General features: G+C 46.1%; 5 protein-coding genes across 5 annotated transcripts; 1 reads left to right on the forward strand and 4 right to left on the reverse strand. All coding sequences in view use genetic code 12, as the record gives it.

Moving 5' to 3' along the window:
* Positions 1-27: 27 nt before the first annotated feature.
* CJI96_0001290 (uncharacterized protein) lies at positions 28-1236 on the reverse strand (the record flags this gene model as incomplete). The annotated part of the gene is made up of 1 exon (XM_029033303.1): positions 28-1236. The coding sequence occupies one exon, from the start codon at positions 1234-1236 to the stop codon at positions 28-30; it is 1209 nt and encodes a 402-aa protein (XP_028891895.1).
* Positions 1237-2666: 1430 nt separating this feature from the next.
* Positions 2667-3413, reverse strand: CJI96_0001291 (uncharacterized protein; the record flags this gene model as incomplete). Its single annotated transcript, XM_029033304.1, has 1 exon — positions 2667-3413. One exon carries the CDS (start codon positions 3411-3413, stop codon positions 2667-2669), a length of 747 nt encoding a protein of 248 aa, XP_028891896.1.
* Positions 3414-4044: 631 nt separating this feature from the next.
* CJI96_0001292 (uncharacterized protein) lies at positions 4045-7827 on the reverse strand (the record flags this gene model as incomplete). Its single annotated transcript, XM_029033305.2, has 1 exon — positions 4045-7827. One exon carries the CDS (start codon positions 7825-7827, stop codon positions 4045-4047), a length of 3783 nt encoding a protein of 1260 aa, XP_028891897.2.
* Positions 7828-9483: 1656 nt separating this feature from the next.
* CJI96_0001293 (deubiquitination module subunit) lies at positions 9484-10965 on the forward strand (the record flags this gene model as incomplete). Its single annotated transcript, XM_029033306.2, has 1 exon — positions 9484-10965. The coding sequence occupies one exon, from the start codon at positions 9484-9486 to the stop codon at positions 10963-10965; it is 1482 nt and encodes a 493-aa protein (XP_028891898.2).
* A 150-nt stretch (positions 10966-11115) lies between these two features.
* IPL1 (aurora kinase) lies at positions 11116-12051 on the reverse strand (the record flags this gene model as incomplete). The annotated part of the gene is made up of 1 exon (XM_029033307.1): positions 11116-12051. The coding sequence occupies one exon, from the start codon at positions 12049-12051 to the stop codon at positions 11116-11118; it is 936 nt and encodes a 311-aa protein (XP_028891899.1).
* Between the last annotated feature and the right edge of the window lie 1826 nt (positions 12052-13877).

A 13877-nucleotide genomic window follows, 5' to 3' on the forward strand; every position in this document is an offset into this window, starting at 1 on the left:
ATATACAGTATTTGCTGGTACCGCCAACTAGTAGTCGTTGACAGTGTCTCGCTTGTCTATCAACAAGGTGGCTCTTCTTGTCCATTTTCTCGTACGTGTGTACTTGTTAGACTGGTCTCTGTACACTGGATTGGCCCAGTTGGAGTCGTAGTACACCCACCCGGTCTTGTAGCGGGACTTATTGAACTCCAAGTCCAACTCCCAGCGGTCGTCCATCCATTGCCATTGATATTTGTACAAGTCATGCTCAAATACAGGGAATTCGAAGTCGTCGTCCTGTGGGTCTGGCAGCGGTCTCATCAGGGGCTCGTAGCAGTAGCTGGCTCTTTCGTTGGGCAAGAGAAGTTTGGACCAGCCAAAGCCGAACCAGCGGCGCTCGTTCTCCAAAATGTCAAAGCGGACAGTTTGTCGAAGCTGTGTGGGTGACGCTATCACTTTTTTCAAGATGGTGAAGTCGTTGTTCAGGCTAACCTTGGCTGCATCCGGCACAAGGTCCCCCGTCTGCTCTTCTTCGACGTCGGTGCCATTCGGGGAATGGACTCTTGATATCGTGCTGTGGCTCTTTTCCTTACCCGCATCTCTTGAAAGGCGAATGTCCAAGCCAGTCATGTAGTATGCGATCAAGCGGATGTAGAGGGACCGCCAGAGAAGGTGTCTGATGGCATACGCCCAGGGTGAATGGTACAGAAGGAAAAACAAGCCAAGAAGCCATGTAAGCAGCACAGGCAGCAAAAACGTGCTCACCACGGTGGCATGGAGCGGTGTGAGTAGGATGGCCAGAAATACGAATTTCACGTAATTCTTCCTAGTGAAGCGAACGTGGCGTGCCGGGCGGAAAAACACCTCTAGCCTCACGGTGATGTTGTGCAATGTCTGCAAGACCTCGTCGATGGTTGGTTTTTCGCCGTACTTGGAGTCGTTGATGATGGTGCTTGTTCTCCACACGACACTCAGAAACAGCACTGCCATCAACAACGGAAGTATCAAGAGCTTCAACGTGTCCCAGTAGAGTACTAGCACGGAGTAGCCCACAAGAAGCAAAAAGTTCTGGTACGGGTCAGTGTTGGTCCATGTGAGGATCTCCAACAAGTTGTCCATGAGAAGCAAGTAAGGGAAGATATTCAGTAGCGCCAGAGCCAAGATGGGGTTTTCCACGAGCAAATTTGTCTGGGACGTTGTCTGGAGAAGTTTAGCCTCCAGCGGCTCGAACACAGCGTACACCACCTCGTCAGACATTGTGTTGGAGAAGAAGGTGTAGGTGAATAAGTCGCTTGTGGGATTTGCAGTGTGCTACTAGGCACATGAAAATGACCGCGGGTGGGGAACAATAGAGAGCGAGAGGATATGAAGGTGATAATCTGAGGAAAATGGAAGATGTGGAGGATTTTTTTTTTTTCAGGATAACGTTGGAATTGGCGAATTGAAGTTCAAAAATGTTTGTTTTGGCTTTTTGGTGGGTGCAATTTGGTTGGTTTCTTATGGGACTTCAAGTTCAAGAAATTTCTGTCTTGGGTCGATTTGGCTGCGAAAACCACCTAAGCGAGACAGGAACTGAGATAGTCCCGAGAGAACTGTCAGAGGTAGCAATAGTAAAGGAAAAATAAATCATAATAAAAGAAAAGAACGAGGCCAATTGACGCATTTCGGTAAGTTCTGAAGGGAGCTGGCCGCTAAAGTAAACTTAAGGGTTGTATATTTCAAAGTATCGAATTTTTCACCTTCAAGTCATTTTGAAATTGCACTTGCTGTGTTGTTTGTAAAATTGTTGTGGAGGTGTCTGGACAAGCGTCTCGAGATTGGTAATTTACTATTGCTCTGTTGCAGATTGGAAGTCCGATAATTCAACACCGGCTTGTATGGACAAGGAAGGCAGTGGCTCCTTAAAGCGTCAATTTGCAACTACTTCCGAGAGAACTGTAAAGATTGAGGCTGAAGCATATCATTTGAAGTCTGGTTTCCTGCTTTCTCAAGGGTCCAACTAGGCATACACCTTTCCTGGGTGGCCCGAATGGGGTTTACATGAGCCCCACGGAGCCCTGGCTCTGTCCAGTCTAAGATACTATCAAGAGGTGAATTTTTCTTTTTACCTTCTTTCTCTCTCTTTAATGTTTTCTTGTGGGTGTTATACTCTAGTAGCTCATTTTTCGCAGCCATTTTGAATACGGTATGGCTTCAGATGGAGCCGAGAAGATGGCCTAGAGGAGCATTCCAGGCATTTGTTACTCTTATAAAGACACTCACGTCGGGGTTGCTATGATTAAATGAAGCAAGGCTTCAGTCTTTTGCCACTGAGGTCATGAAATTTTGAGGAAAGTTGATGGTGGTGAGTTGATGTCAGTCCACAAAAGATCGAGACGGAAAGATTAGATCTAGGGCGATTTTTGTGAGCTGTTGCTTGCCTTCAATTCATGAAGTGAGCAGAAGCAACATCCAAAGCAAGAATTTTCTCGACTTTGTGGGGCAATCGGTCCAGTATCGTCTTCACCTTATTGCCTGACATTGTACTTGCTACCACCCCACTGCGTTCTACAGTTTCATTATCATAAATAGTTAAATTAAATAGTCATCTTCACGATCTAACTCAATCTATTCAGGTAGTTTCGTCGTTATACTCTCGCTGGCTGCTGCGCAGCTCTCACGATTTCAAATTACAAGATGGCGGCACCTCACAAGCTCTCCTTGGCGGTCTCCTTGAGAAGCTCCTTTTTCTCCTCGGACTTCTTCTCGAAAGTCTTCTTCTCGTGGGCGGCCTGGCCCTCCAGTGGCTTTGCAGACTCGTGCTCCTTCTGCTTCTGTTGCTGCTGCGCAAGCCTCTGTTGCTCTCTCTTGTGGCTCTCTTGCTCGTCCAAGAACTTCTTCCACTCTGGCACTGGAGGTGGCTGCTTCTTCTTTAACTCCTGCTCGTGCATCGACAAAAGAACCGTTCCCAATAACAATACCACGGTGATGGCCTGGGCGTAAACTCTGGCCTGGACAGCCTTCTGGGTGGTGGTCATGTACTTGTCCTTGTTGACGATGTGCCACGAGCCCCAAAGCGAGAGCGCCCATGCACTGATGATGATCTTGTACTTATTCTCGTTCACTCTGGTGAAAATCTTGTCTGCAAGCGACAACTTGTTCCACTGCTCTAATTTTTGAGCTTCCTGCTGGTTGAGGTAGTCTGACTGGTGCATCTGTCTGTCGAAGTTGACGGAACCTTCATCGGCAAAGAAAGCACCAATGGTAACGGTAGGCATCACCCACAAGGCGGTTTTTAACGACGCGTTGAACGACTTGTATCTGAGGGGCTGTCTTCTCTTGATGAACGCAACAAGGCCAGCAGAAACACCGAGCCCGACGGCGGTACCAATGGCTCCTTCACGAAGCACGGCGTTCCAGTGGGCATTTCTCTCTTCGTCGTCGAGGATCTTCATTTTTTCTTCTTTTTGTGTGGAGTTAGATTTCAATGAGAGTGTTGAAGCTCTGGAAAACTACCGCCTTATAAATTGGGCAAGGTTGCGTAAAGCCGAAATCACCCGATGATGCATGAGAGAAAAAGAAAACCCTCGCAACAAAAGGTCAGGCTGAACAAGCATGCGGCAGGGCAATGCACAAAAAAAAGGCTCAAAAAAAAACGGCTCGGATACTGAGCAAAAAGTCTCAATTCGCGCCAGCAGCAAAAGCCAGCCCTAGACGGCCCTGAGATTCCTCCAGATGGCTCCGCAGCAGCCAGCTGACTCAGCGACTTTGGGAGAGGGATTCTTGCGGTACCATAAATTCAATCAAAGAAGCAACTTGCCATCACATGATCAATGCTTAGAAGAACTTCCGTCTGTGCATTTTGACATCCCTGACATCCTTATCGATAGTTGCTATCTTTTCTTCACGTTTTCTGTTTTTTCTCATTCTTTTTTCCTTTTCTTCAGGGTCTGGGAGCCTTCGCAAAATTTCCTCTTCCTGACTCAACCTTGTTCTCACGCCATTTCCTGCGCGAAAAGATCCTTCCTCACGGCTGCAAACGGGTACTCGTATATCAACTTGAAGCACCAATCACACCCCCTTTTTCTAGTATTCAGGCTCTTTTTTCTTCCGTCTTTCAAGCATACGGCGCCGTTTATTGATGAACAACAACTCGTTTCGGTTCACCGCGGCATCCAGCGGCTGCAAGATCGGCTTGAGCGAGCTGGTGCTGCCCTTGTAGTATAAGTCGCTTTCGATCAACTTGCGTCCTCCCAAGTAGAGAATCTTAATCTTGCGTCCAAATGCAATTGCAACGGCCTTGTATCCGTATTTTGCGATCACATTGGGCCGGACGCATGCAAACTCGGCCTCGTCCTCGTCTTCTCCGAACGGAATTTTGTACTCGAGAAGCTGTCCGTTCAGCACCGTGACCACAAACCCTTGCCAAAGATCGTTGAGTTTCGGCTTCTCAGGAGCACTGGGAACCTTGCTTTTGCGCTTCCTCAACAGCAGAAGCTCCTCAGACTTGCGGTCCACTATCTCCTCTCTCACCTCACTCTCATCAGAGTTCTTTGCGTCTGCTCGTCTGATGCCCATCACCACATTCATGTCTGTCACCTCCCACTTCTCAATATCGTGGTACCAATACTGTTTCTCAGTGGTGGCGTCAAAACCAAGACAACGAATCTCTCGAGGGTCTCTTTCCACACGAAGACAGATATTGTTCCTCGACTTCCTGTTCTCTAACAGAAACGTATGTACAATGAGTGTAGGGTCGTAGAAGTCTTCGTATACCAACGACAACGTCTCAACAGAAGCACAGCCACAGAACTTGCAATGTGTGGGCTCTGAATGGATTACTCTGAATGACCCGGGCTTGAAGTGACCAATGAAGAATGTCTTGATGATGATTCCCGTTTGCGTATCCAAGAGCTCTGCCTTTAAGTCTCTCACTCTTACAACCATCCCGACAAAGTCAATGGTTTCAATGGTGCAATGGTTGATGGGTGCAAATCTCCTCTTGGGTGTAGGAAATTCGGTGGGGCGTGAGTTTGAGAAGTTCTGCTTGAAGATAGACAGAAAATCCGTATCCATTGAACTGAAGGTTCTTCCCATAGCAGAGGCTGGCGCAGGAAGCACCTGGTTCAGTCTGCTGTTGAACAGAGTCTTACTGGTTTTCAATCTGGAAAACTTCCACACATTGTTCACCGCCGATGCAATTATGATATCACCATTGACCAAGTCACATATAATACGGTCGCTGACTCTAGAGGTGGTTAACTGTTTTGCTGTGGTCACACGAAGATTTTCAGAAACAAGGTCTTTGCCGTAAACATCCTCAAACATGGTATAGTGTCTAACTTTGCGGTCTGTACAACTGACAGTGATCATATGGCCCTTCTCGAAGACCATTACAAACTCGTCTCTGTTGAGTGATTGCTCAAAGTCTTTTACCTTATTCTCAGTTGCATTGTCTTCATGAATGGGAAGTGGCGGCGGTGGGTAGTTTCCTGTGATCGTTGATGAGGAGGCCGTGGAGCTGACACTGGACCTTCTGCCATCAGAGCCACTCCTCCTTTTCATGAGAAGTCTTCTTGCAAGAAAGCCTGCAATTGTCTTTTTACGGAAAAAAGCCAACATGGGTTTTAACTCCTTGGTCGAGAGTCCCGTTTCTTTTACCAAGTTGATCTCCCAGATGAAGGAAAGAGACTCACGCTCAAAACACTTGATGACAGAATGACGATAATTGACGAGAACGATGTAGTTGCCCTCGTCTGAAATCTCAATGTGATTGACTGGCCAGAACCTAGGGTGAGTCTGTTCCTCGAGCGAATCAATGGTGGTAGATATACTCATGGGCTTCTTCTTTTCAGCCTCGCTCAAAGGCGACCAAACTAAGACGTTTCTATCGAGATCAGCGGACACCAAAAACGATGACTTCGAATTAGTTGCTATTTTGATGACATCAATGTTATGTCCCTTATTGAGAGTGATGCACTCAAAGTATTTCGTTTGTTCCTGCTTAGCGAGCTCTGTATACTCCAACAGAGAAGATGCTTCTAGCGTTGCTGTTGGGTCGATTTCTTTGCGCTGTCTTTGTGAGTATGTAAGCGTGAAAGTCAATTCCGAGACGGCAACTATGAATAGTATTGTTGCGCCAACTTCCAAGTAAAATAACCAATCGTAGGAGTGTCTGCATTTTGCTTGATGGCCAATGAGGACCACTTTGGCGTCATCTGTGAGTAAATTAAATGGTAGCACGAAAAGTGTTATGAAAACCTGGCAGAAAAAATTCCAAAAAAAGAAGCTCAATACGTCACCAAGCCAGAAGCGTGAAGAAGACACGGGCGAAAGCTTTAAAATGTGTGTGCCCACAATATGTCTGAGCGAAGATGGCTTTGGACGGGCCAACGGACCTGTGAGTCCCAATATGAAAGAGGATATGGGGTCAATTTCCCCCATGGTGTCATTAGACTCGTTCCATTCTGGGTCGTTAAGATTAGGGTTCTTGCTGAGCAAGTCCGTGAGCTCAACACGGTTAAGATCAATTAATATTATGCCGACTAAAAATGTCTGCTGAAGAAAATGGTCGATAGCCAATGCAAGCACAATAGCTTCAAGAATCAAGCGGTACTTATCGACTAAAACATGCCATGCAATGCCAGTGAAAAAGATATGCAAAAGTGCAAAAATAAATCCGAAAATTAGGGAAAGGCCCGATAAATTAAGACATAGAACCACAAATGAGTTCGGGATGGGTGCTATGCTCGACAGAAACTTGTCCACAAAGCACCATTTGCGTACGAAGCGGGTAAACTTATAGATCAGGTCGGAAGAATTTCGAGCACTATTGTTGATGCCGAGGTAAAAGCGAATGAGGCGCTTGTGGAGCGTTTCGTGCCCCTCCATGGAGTTGTCACCGGCAAAGTCGTTGATAGTACGGAACAATGTACGAGAACTGAAGAGCATCACCGCTAGAACGTATGTGCCTGCGCCGTACGAGCTCACGGGTCCAAACATTGACATCCATTCTTGAAAGCCACCGTAAGAAGACAATATCCGGACGGCCGCAGCACTAGCAAGTGTCACCTCCACGAGCCAGCCACAAACAAGTCCGATGTTCGAGCGGATTTTGTGCTGGTTGCAGATGCAGAAGTATACTCTGAAGACAAATGCGATGCATAGGGCCATTTGCACAAGCACCACTGTGCGATTGAAGAGCTTTATTGGTAGCAGATCTTCTATCAAAAAGGAAAAGTACTTGAGAAACTCGGTAGCGGCGTTGGTAGCGAGTGATGTCTCGAAAAACAGGACCTTTAGTGGCAGCAGCACCTCCAAAGGCGGTAGCAGCGCATTGTGAACAACATAGAGATTCACAGTTGTAGCGGCAGTAATCAAGTGGTTCTTTTTCAGAAGGCCATCGAAGAACAAGTTGATCAACTCTGGTTTATGCTTATGGTTGAGCGCTCGAAGCGCCGATTCTTCAAACTGCCGGGCCAGCAGCAGTTTATTGGGCCATGTGGCCAACGGAGACACGACAAAGGATGTTTGATTTTGTGTGTTCTGTGACACTAGAGCTTCCTCGAGAGCATGGACCCCTTTGAGGCTATCAAATTTCACCACATTTTCCAGACTGAGCAGAATCTTCGTAAGCAGCCAATTGCCATAAGAAAGAGCCAGACGAATCGTCTCGGTCGATGCAAAATCAAGCAGTGGCCCGCTGTCGCTTCTCAAGGCTAGCGCCTTGTTCAATGGCCGTATCGTGAGATCATGAACAACTCCGTAGGCTAAGATGTATATGCACAAGATGGGCACCAATATAAACAGCTTTGGGTTTTTGAGCACCCAGCCCGTGCCTCTGATCAACCAGGGGTACACGAGTTTCATAGAATGCGTTAAGCTAAAGGTTGTGGGCAGCTGGGCCTCGGGTCGGTGGTAGGTCTTCTTTTTATCTCAGTGCAGAACAAAGAGTGAGCCCAGAATCAGTCCACTTCTCGGGCTCGGTGCACGCAATTGGCCGGAAGGGCGAAAAGAGAGGAAAAGGAGAAGAAGAGAAGCCAAAGCTCAAGGAGTTGAACGATAGTCGTTGATTTTTGTGAAGATAAAAGGGATGTTTTCTTTGTGGGTGTGCTGATTGGCTGGGCACTTGTCGTTCTCAGGCAATGCGGAGGGAGGGTTGCGGAGAGACAAAGGAATTGAGGAAAATGTAGCAATTTGCAGGTTAGGATTTGAAAAGACCAAGAGAGCGATATGATGATAAGGGCGTTGAGAATGAAAGGCCTTTTTTTTTGTTCGTATGGTGTAGCCGGGGAATTGTCTTGGAGGCAGCCTCAATTTGCAGCCAAAGTGGAGCGTGACACAGGTGGGTACCAGCATAGTAAAGAGGAGAGAAATCAGTAGGAAACAGATCAAAGTGAATATTCCCATTTTGTTTCACCAAACATATGATTTCTGTATATTTGTTTTGTTATAGGAAAAAGCGGTAGCACAGTGCTCTTTTTGTGGGCAGCTTTTCACGAATTCATTAAAATTGCATGAACAGATAGTCCGTATAGAGCGGGAGAAGAAGGCAACGTTGAGTGCAACTGTCAAAATCTATGATAATGTAACAAACTACAAGACTACCTTAGTGGTTCTTCTTGGTCGTTGTACTTAAATACCGTTATCCGTGGCTCTACAGCTTCCTAGTGGGGCAAGAGTCTCCGTTTAAAAAAATAAGGAGCGATTCGTCTCAGAAACAGATTCCATTTCATTGATTCAAATGGACCAAACAAAACACTTTACGTGTTCCACACCTATCTTACTTTGAGAATTGCTTGATTGACTTGAGCCATAACCCTTCGTGAGCTATTCTTCTACCATACAACTGATTCTGTGGTAGAAACTTGTGAGAAAATTCAAGGTCCATCAGACTCAAGATAAAGTAGATTTTACTTATTTTGTCTGTGGAGAACTGCCGCTTTCCTCTAATTGCTCCTGGAAACTCACAATCACTGTTCCTTAAACTCTAAAGGTGGCCACGAAGAAAAGCATATAATACTACATACGAGAGGCACATCAATTCTCCACATTCACCATCTCTTAAAAATTGTCTATTGTATTCTCCTTAACTTATTTATTTTTCTTTTCTTTTTCTTAATTCTTTCTTCTTATCCTTTCCTATCTTCCCTTACTTTGCAGCCATTTTGCGATTCGCAGCCACTTTCCACACTTCCTTCCACTTTCCACTCTCCACCCCCTCCTCACAAACCAACACATACTCAGCAAAAATCGAAAATCTCTTCCATGCCACTGAATCGTTCGGATTCTTAACTTCTTTTCAAACCCAACCGACTTAACTCACCCAATTCGTCTCCATAAAGCTACCTTGCTGATGTCTCTTCACATCCTTACACCAGCCTACACCTAGGGTTTTCACAAGTCCATATAGTGGAACTACAAACATACGACTTCTTGGAGGCACTTAAAGAAAACCTCCACTTTGTGCTGACCCTTCCCCTAAGAAAGACAACCTATCCTCCCTTGCTGTCTTTCTCCTAGAGTATGTCCAAAAGTGGCGTTGACCTGTCCCGAATCGTTACTCTCGATAGCGTACGTTCCCTAGCGTCTCCAGTAAACTCGTCAAAGGCTGTCTGGAAGGACTTGGGCGTCTATTTGGACAAGAAACTCGACTGGCACTTGGAATCGTCCCCAAACAATTCTTCGAGTGCAGCCTCTACAAAGCTCTTATACACGGCTCTTTCGGACTCCTCCTACTTATCCCAGGTCTCAAAGTACCAGATCTGTAACAGCTGTGGCAGGCCCATAGGCGAGGATTCTTTGGCAACACACTACGAGCGGTGTTTGGAAATGAAGCAAAAGAGAGCAGAGGCGGAAAATGGCTCCGCCACGCCCTCAGTGACTACAAACAAGAGAAAGAGAGGCAGAGCCGCCCTATCAGAGACCCAGGGCTCCTCTGTTGACTCCTCTCGCATGACACTGCCTAACCCTAGTACTCCTAGTAACTCACAGAGTCTGAAAGATCAACCCAGACCTAAAAAGAAGTATAAGAAGAGTCAGATGCAGAAGGAGAAGGAGGCAGCTAACGCTGCGGCAGCGGCGGCCGCTGCTGCTGAAGCAGCTGCTCAAAGAGCCAATAGTCAGCATAAAAAGAAGAAGACGCAAAAGCCAAAGGCTCCGTCGAAGGCAAAAGGGCATGTGGATGTGGAAAAACAGTGTGGTGTTCCATTGCCCATGGGAGGTTTCTGTGCTCGTTCTTTAACCTGTAAAACACACTCTATGGGTGCAAAGAGAGCTGTTCCTGGCCGTAGTGCTCCTTATGATGTTTTGCTTCAGCAGTACCAAAAGCGTAACCAGGCGAGGTTGGCTCAGAATAATGCCTTGGCTGCGCAAAGAAGAGAAAACGCTCAGCTTTCCGGTATGGCTGGCGTGGAAGGCGCCGATGGTGGCGCTGGCGCTCTCCCTGTGGTGCTCGACCCTGATGAGGAGACCCACCTCGTGTTGGAAGGTGTCTCCAAAAGTGCACCCATTCCTTTGGAGCGGAAGGTCATGATTGCCGCAAGAAGCAGGCACCGTTTCCTCAGCATGCGTGAAGCGTATGCTAATGCGTTGATCACCAACGGCGCTTCAACTACAGACTCTCTGGGCTCTTCCGGAGACCTCACGCTTGCAAATCAGGCCATCTCAGGCTCCATCGGCGGTCTTCAAAGCAGATGCGCATTGGTGAATGTGGATGCTACGCCGAATACTGAGCAGTCTACACAAGTCAGTGCTGCTATCAATGGTGAGTTTTACAACGTGAGAACTGCTCTGAAGGCCATCGCTACCACTGCACAATACAACTATCAGCAACAGAAGCAGTTCCAGCAGAGAGTGTATGAGCTTCAGCAACAACAGCTCAAGCAGAGGCAAATGATGCAACAACAGGCTCAGCAAAAACAACAACAGCAGCAGCAACAACAGCAGCAGCAACAACAAGCAGCAGCCAGACAAGAACAGCGCCCTGTAGCAGCACAATCGCTGTAATTTCTGTTCCGCTACCGATCAAAGGAGTGTACAATAATGTATATTAGGTTTGGATGTCACAAGCAGAGTCTATTCATGATGCCATGTCGTAATTTCGTCAAATGCTCTTGGTATGCCTCTCTATGTATATGAGATTAATGCTGCAGCGACTCAGCTCCAGTGAGCCTTATGCTTCTGCACCCAGGGGTGGGTGGCAACTTCAACTAAAGGAAGCCGGTGTCGTGGGTTTTTCTGTAGAAGCAGCCGTATAAAATCTGTGGCCTCGTCGCTAACAAAGCTGGGGATCCGTAGATCGACCCTTGCGATTCTTTTGTAAGTTGTTCCCTTATCGTCATCTTCAAATGGTGGTCTTCCAACCAAAAATTCATATGTCAAAATGCCCAACAGCCAAATATCCACAGCAAAGTCGTGCGAGCGGGATTCCACCATTTCAGGAGAGAGATAGTCGAGAGTTCCACATACAGTGAGCCGCTTCTGGGAGAACGGGTCCAGTTTCACCGACCAGCCAAAGTCGCTGAGCTTCACGTCACCCATATCCAGCAATAAGATGTTTTCAGGCTTGATGTCTCTGTGGATGACGTGACGGGAATGCAAATACTGGAGCGCCAAAGAAACCTGGTATATGTACTTTGAGGCGGTCGTTTCGTCAAAGCGCCTTCTTGTCTTTAGAAGCTGATACACTTCGCCATACAAGGCGTACTCCAAAATCAAGTAGACGTTTGTATCGTCGTAAAAATACCCATAGAGGCGAGAAACGTGGGGATGGACCAAATCTCTCTGGATCTCGATCTCCCTTCGTAGGTTCTTCTCAAGCTTCAAATTGACCAAATCTTTTTTGCTCATCGCCTTGATTGCACACACAAGCCCCAGCTCCCGGTGCTTGACACAGTACACTTTGCCTAGCTTTCCCTTTCCCAAGACCTTGCCAAACTCGAAGTCAGCGAGCAGTAGCTGTTTGCATTTTGTGGGCGGAGACGGAAGCTTTTGAGGCGGCTGTTCTACAAAGGGCGATTTTCGCAGATGGCGTTTTTCGCTGGTCCGTTCTGAGTTGACCAGGAGCTTTGCAAGTGGGCGTCTGGGCAGCATTGGGAAAGTGGATGGGAGAGTATCGATGAAGAAGATGTGTGGAGAGACTTTTGTTAGCGCGAGTAAGGTAAACAAACAATGGCTGCGAAAACCGAAGAGGTAAGTATATGGAAGGACAAACTGATCAAGGCTAAAATGGGGTGGATATAATGAAGGAGGTTCCAGGTTTTTTTCTTTTATTTTTTTTTGACTTGAGTGTCAATTTGTTGATCGTGGGGAATTCAATAGTGGTTACTAGTGTTTCCAGTCGAGCTCTTTCTTCAGTGCGATTGTACACCTATCAGAGAAGCTTGCCAGAAGTCATTTGGGTGAAGATGCTTTTCTTCTAAGTACCTTGAGTTGTATTCTTCAAACATGATCCTGTTCATTGTTGATCATAGAAAAGTGTCGTTCTCTTTTGTTCAGAAGAATCTGACATAAAAGTTTCTTTTAAAACAGACATGAATGACTAGTCGATTTGACTTTCTTATAACTTCAAGATACAAGGACATGGAGTTTTGGGTACCCACTTGTTATGATCTCTCGTCACGCTGCTTGGTTGCGTCTTTTAGGTAATTTGGAGATAATCAAAACAAGGCATTATAATACCCTGGTAAGAAAACTATCAATTACTGATGCTGAAAGAAAGGCTTTGCCTTCGCTAGATCTTCAATCGATATCTTTATTCGAGATGACTTAACGACACCTAGTTTTGTCTTTTGTGTTATTCAGCAACTCATTTTCCGTTTTAAGGTGGAAATGTTCTATTTTTAATTGCGTTTCATTCACCACCGGTTCGTCTTATGGGGAGCAGTCCATCTACTTCAAATGAAACTAGGAGTTTGCTTTAGGTGAATGCTCTAGGGTTTTTTTTTAAAAAACTTTACAAATGATGAATGCATGTCGAGGTACGTTCTACTATCTACAGAAAAGTATCTTACACAAACCGTTTTTGACCGTTTCAGATAGCAGGTAAACTACCGACGCTTTTCTAGTGTATTTCTTGTTTCAGGAAGTTACTTGCTCATAAGGATGAAGACAAGCTGAAAACGGAATTTCCGAGACGAGGCCAGATTTAAATCATCCAAACATTTGTACTTGCTGTACCGTCTTACAAAAGTATAACAAAAGGGGATATTTAAACGGGAAAGGCCTCTGTGTATATATAAAAAAAAAAAGAGAGCTGAAACACAGCAAAACGATGCAAGGCATTGCAAATGGTGGGACAAAAATTTGCTGAGATTTCGCTTGTGCTTCGTACAAACAAAGAATAATGAAGAAAGCCTCAATAAGGCCAGGTGCCGCAGGGAGTTGAAACCTAAGCTGGGAAGACTTCGAGTTTGACGAGGCTACAATGTCAAAGATTCATCCACTCAGTAAGCAATTTTTCACAAACAATCAAATCTCATACAATAACTCCATTTAACTCACATCGCTCTACATTGAACACCTTGACGTTGTACTCGCTCCAGCCACAGACTTCGCCACGGAGTTAGCCGAAACAACTAAAAGCCAGCGCTATCAAGCGTGTTTTTCTTTGTACACGACGGCGATTATTGTTTATTGTTGATGAGTGAGCCCTTCTTTGTGGCGACCTAGCACTGAGCTATTGTTCCCAGACACGGTTCTCACCCCTCCCGAATCAACCGTAAGGCTAGATCTTAGACGATTTCTGCGAGGGGAATGGTGGGAATGGTGATGGTGTCTTCTCGATTAAATGTAAATATGGCGCTGGCTCTGGCTATCAGACAAGTGCACTTGACCATCTTCACTCACTGACATTCTCCAGGAAAACACCTCCCCGCCGCCAATCACTGTGGAAGAACTCACCGTCTGCCCCTCTCTTT

The sequence above is a fragment of the Candidozyma auris genome, chromosome 1 (genome assembly GCF_003013715.1).
Source record: "Candidozyma auris chromosome 1, complete sequence".
Classification (NCBI taxonomy): domain Eukaryota; kingdom Fungi; phylum Ascomycota; class Pichiomycetes; order Serinales; family Metschnikowiaceae; genus Candidozyma; species Candidozyma auris.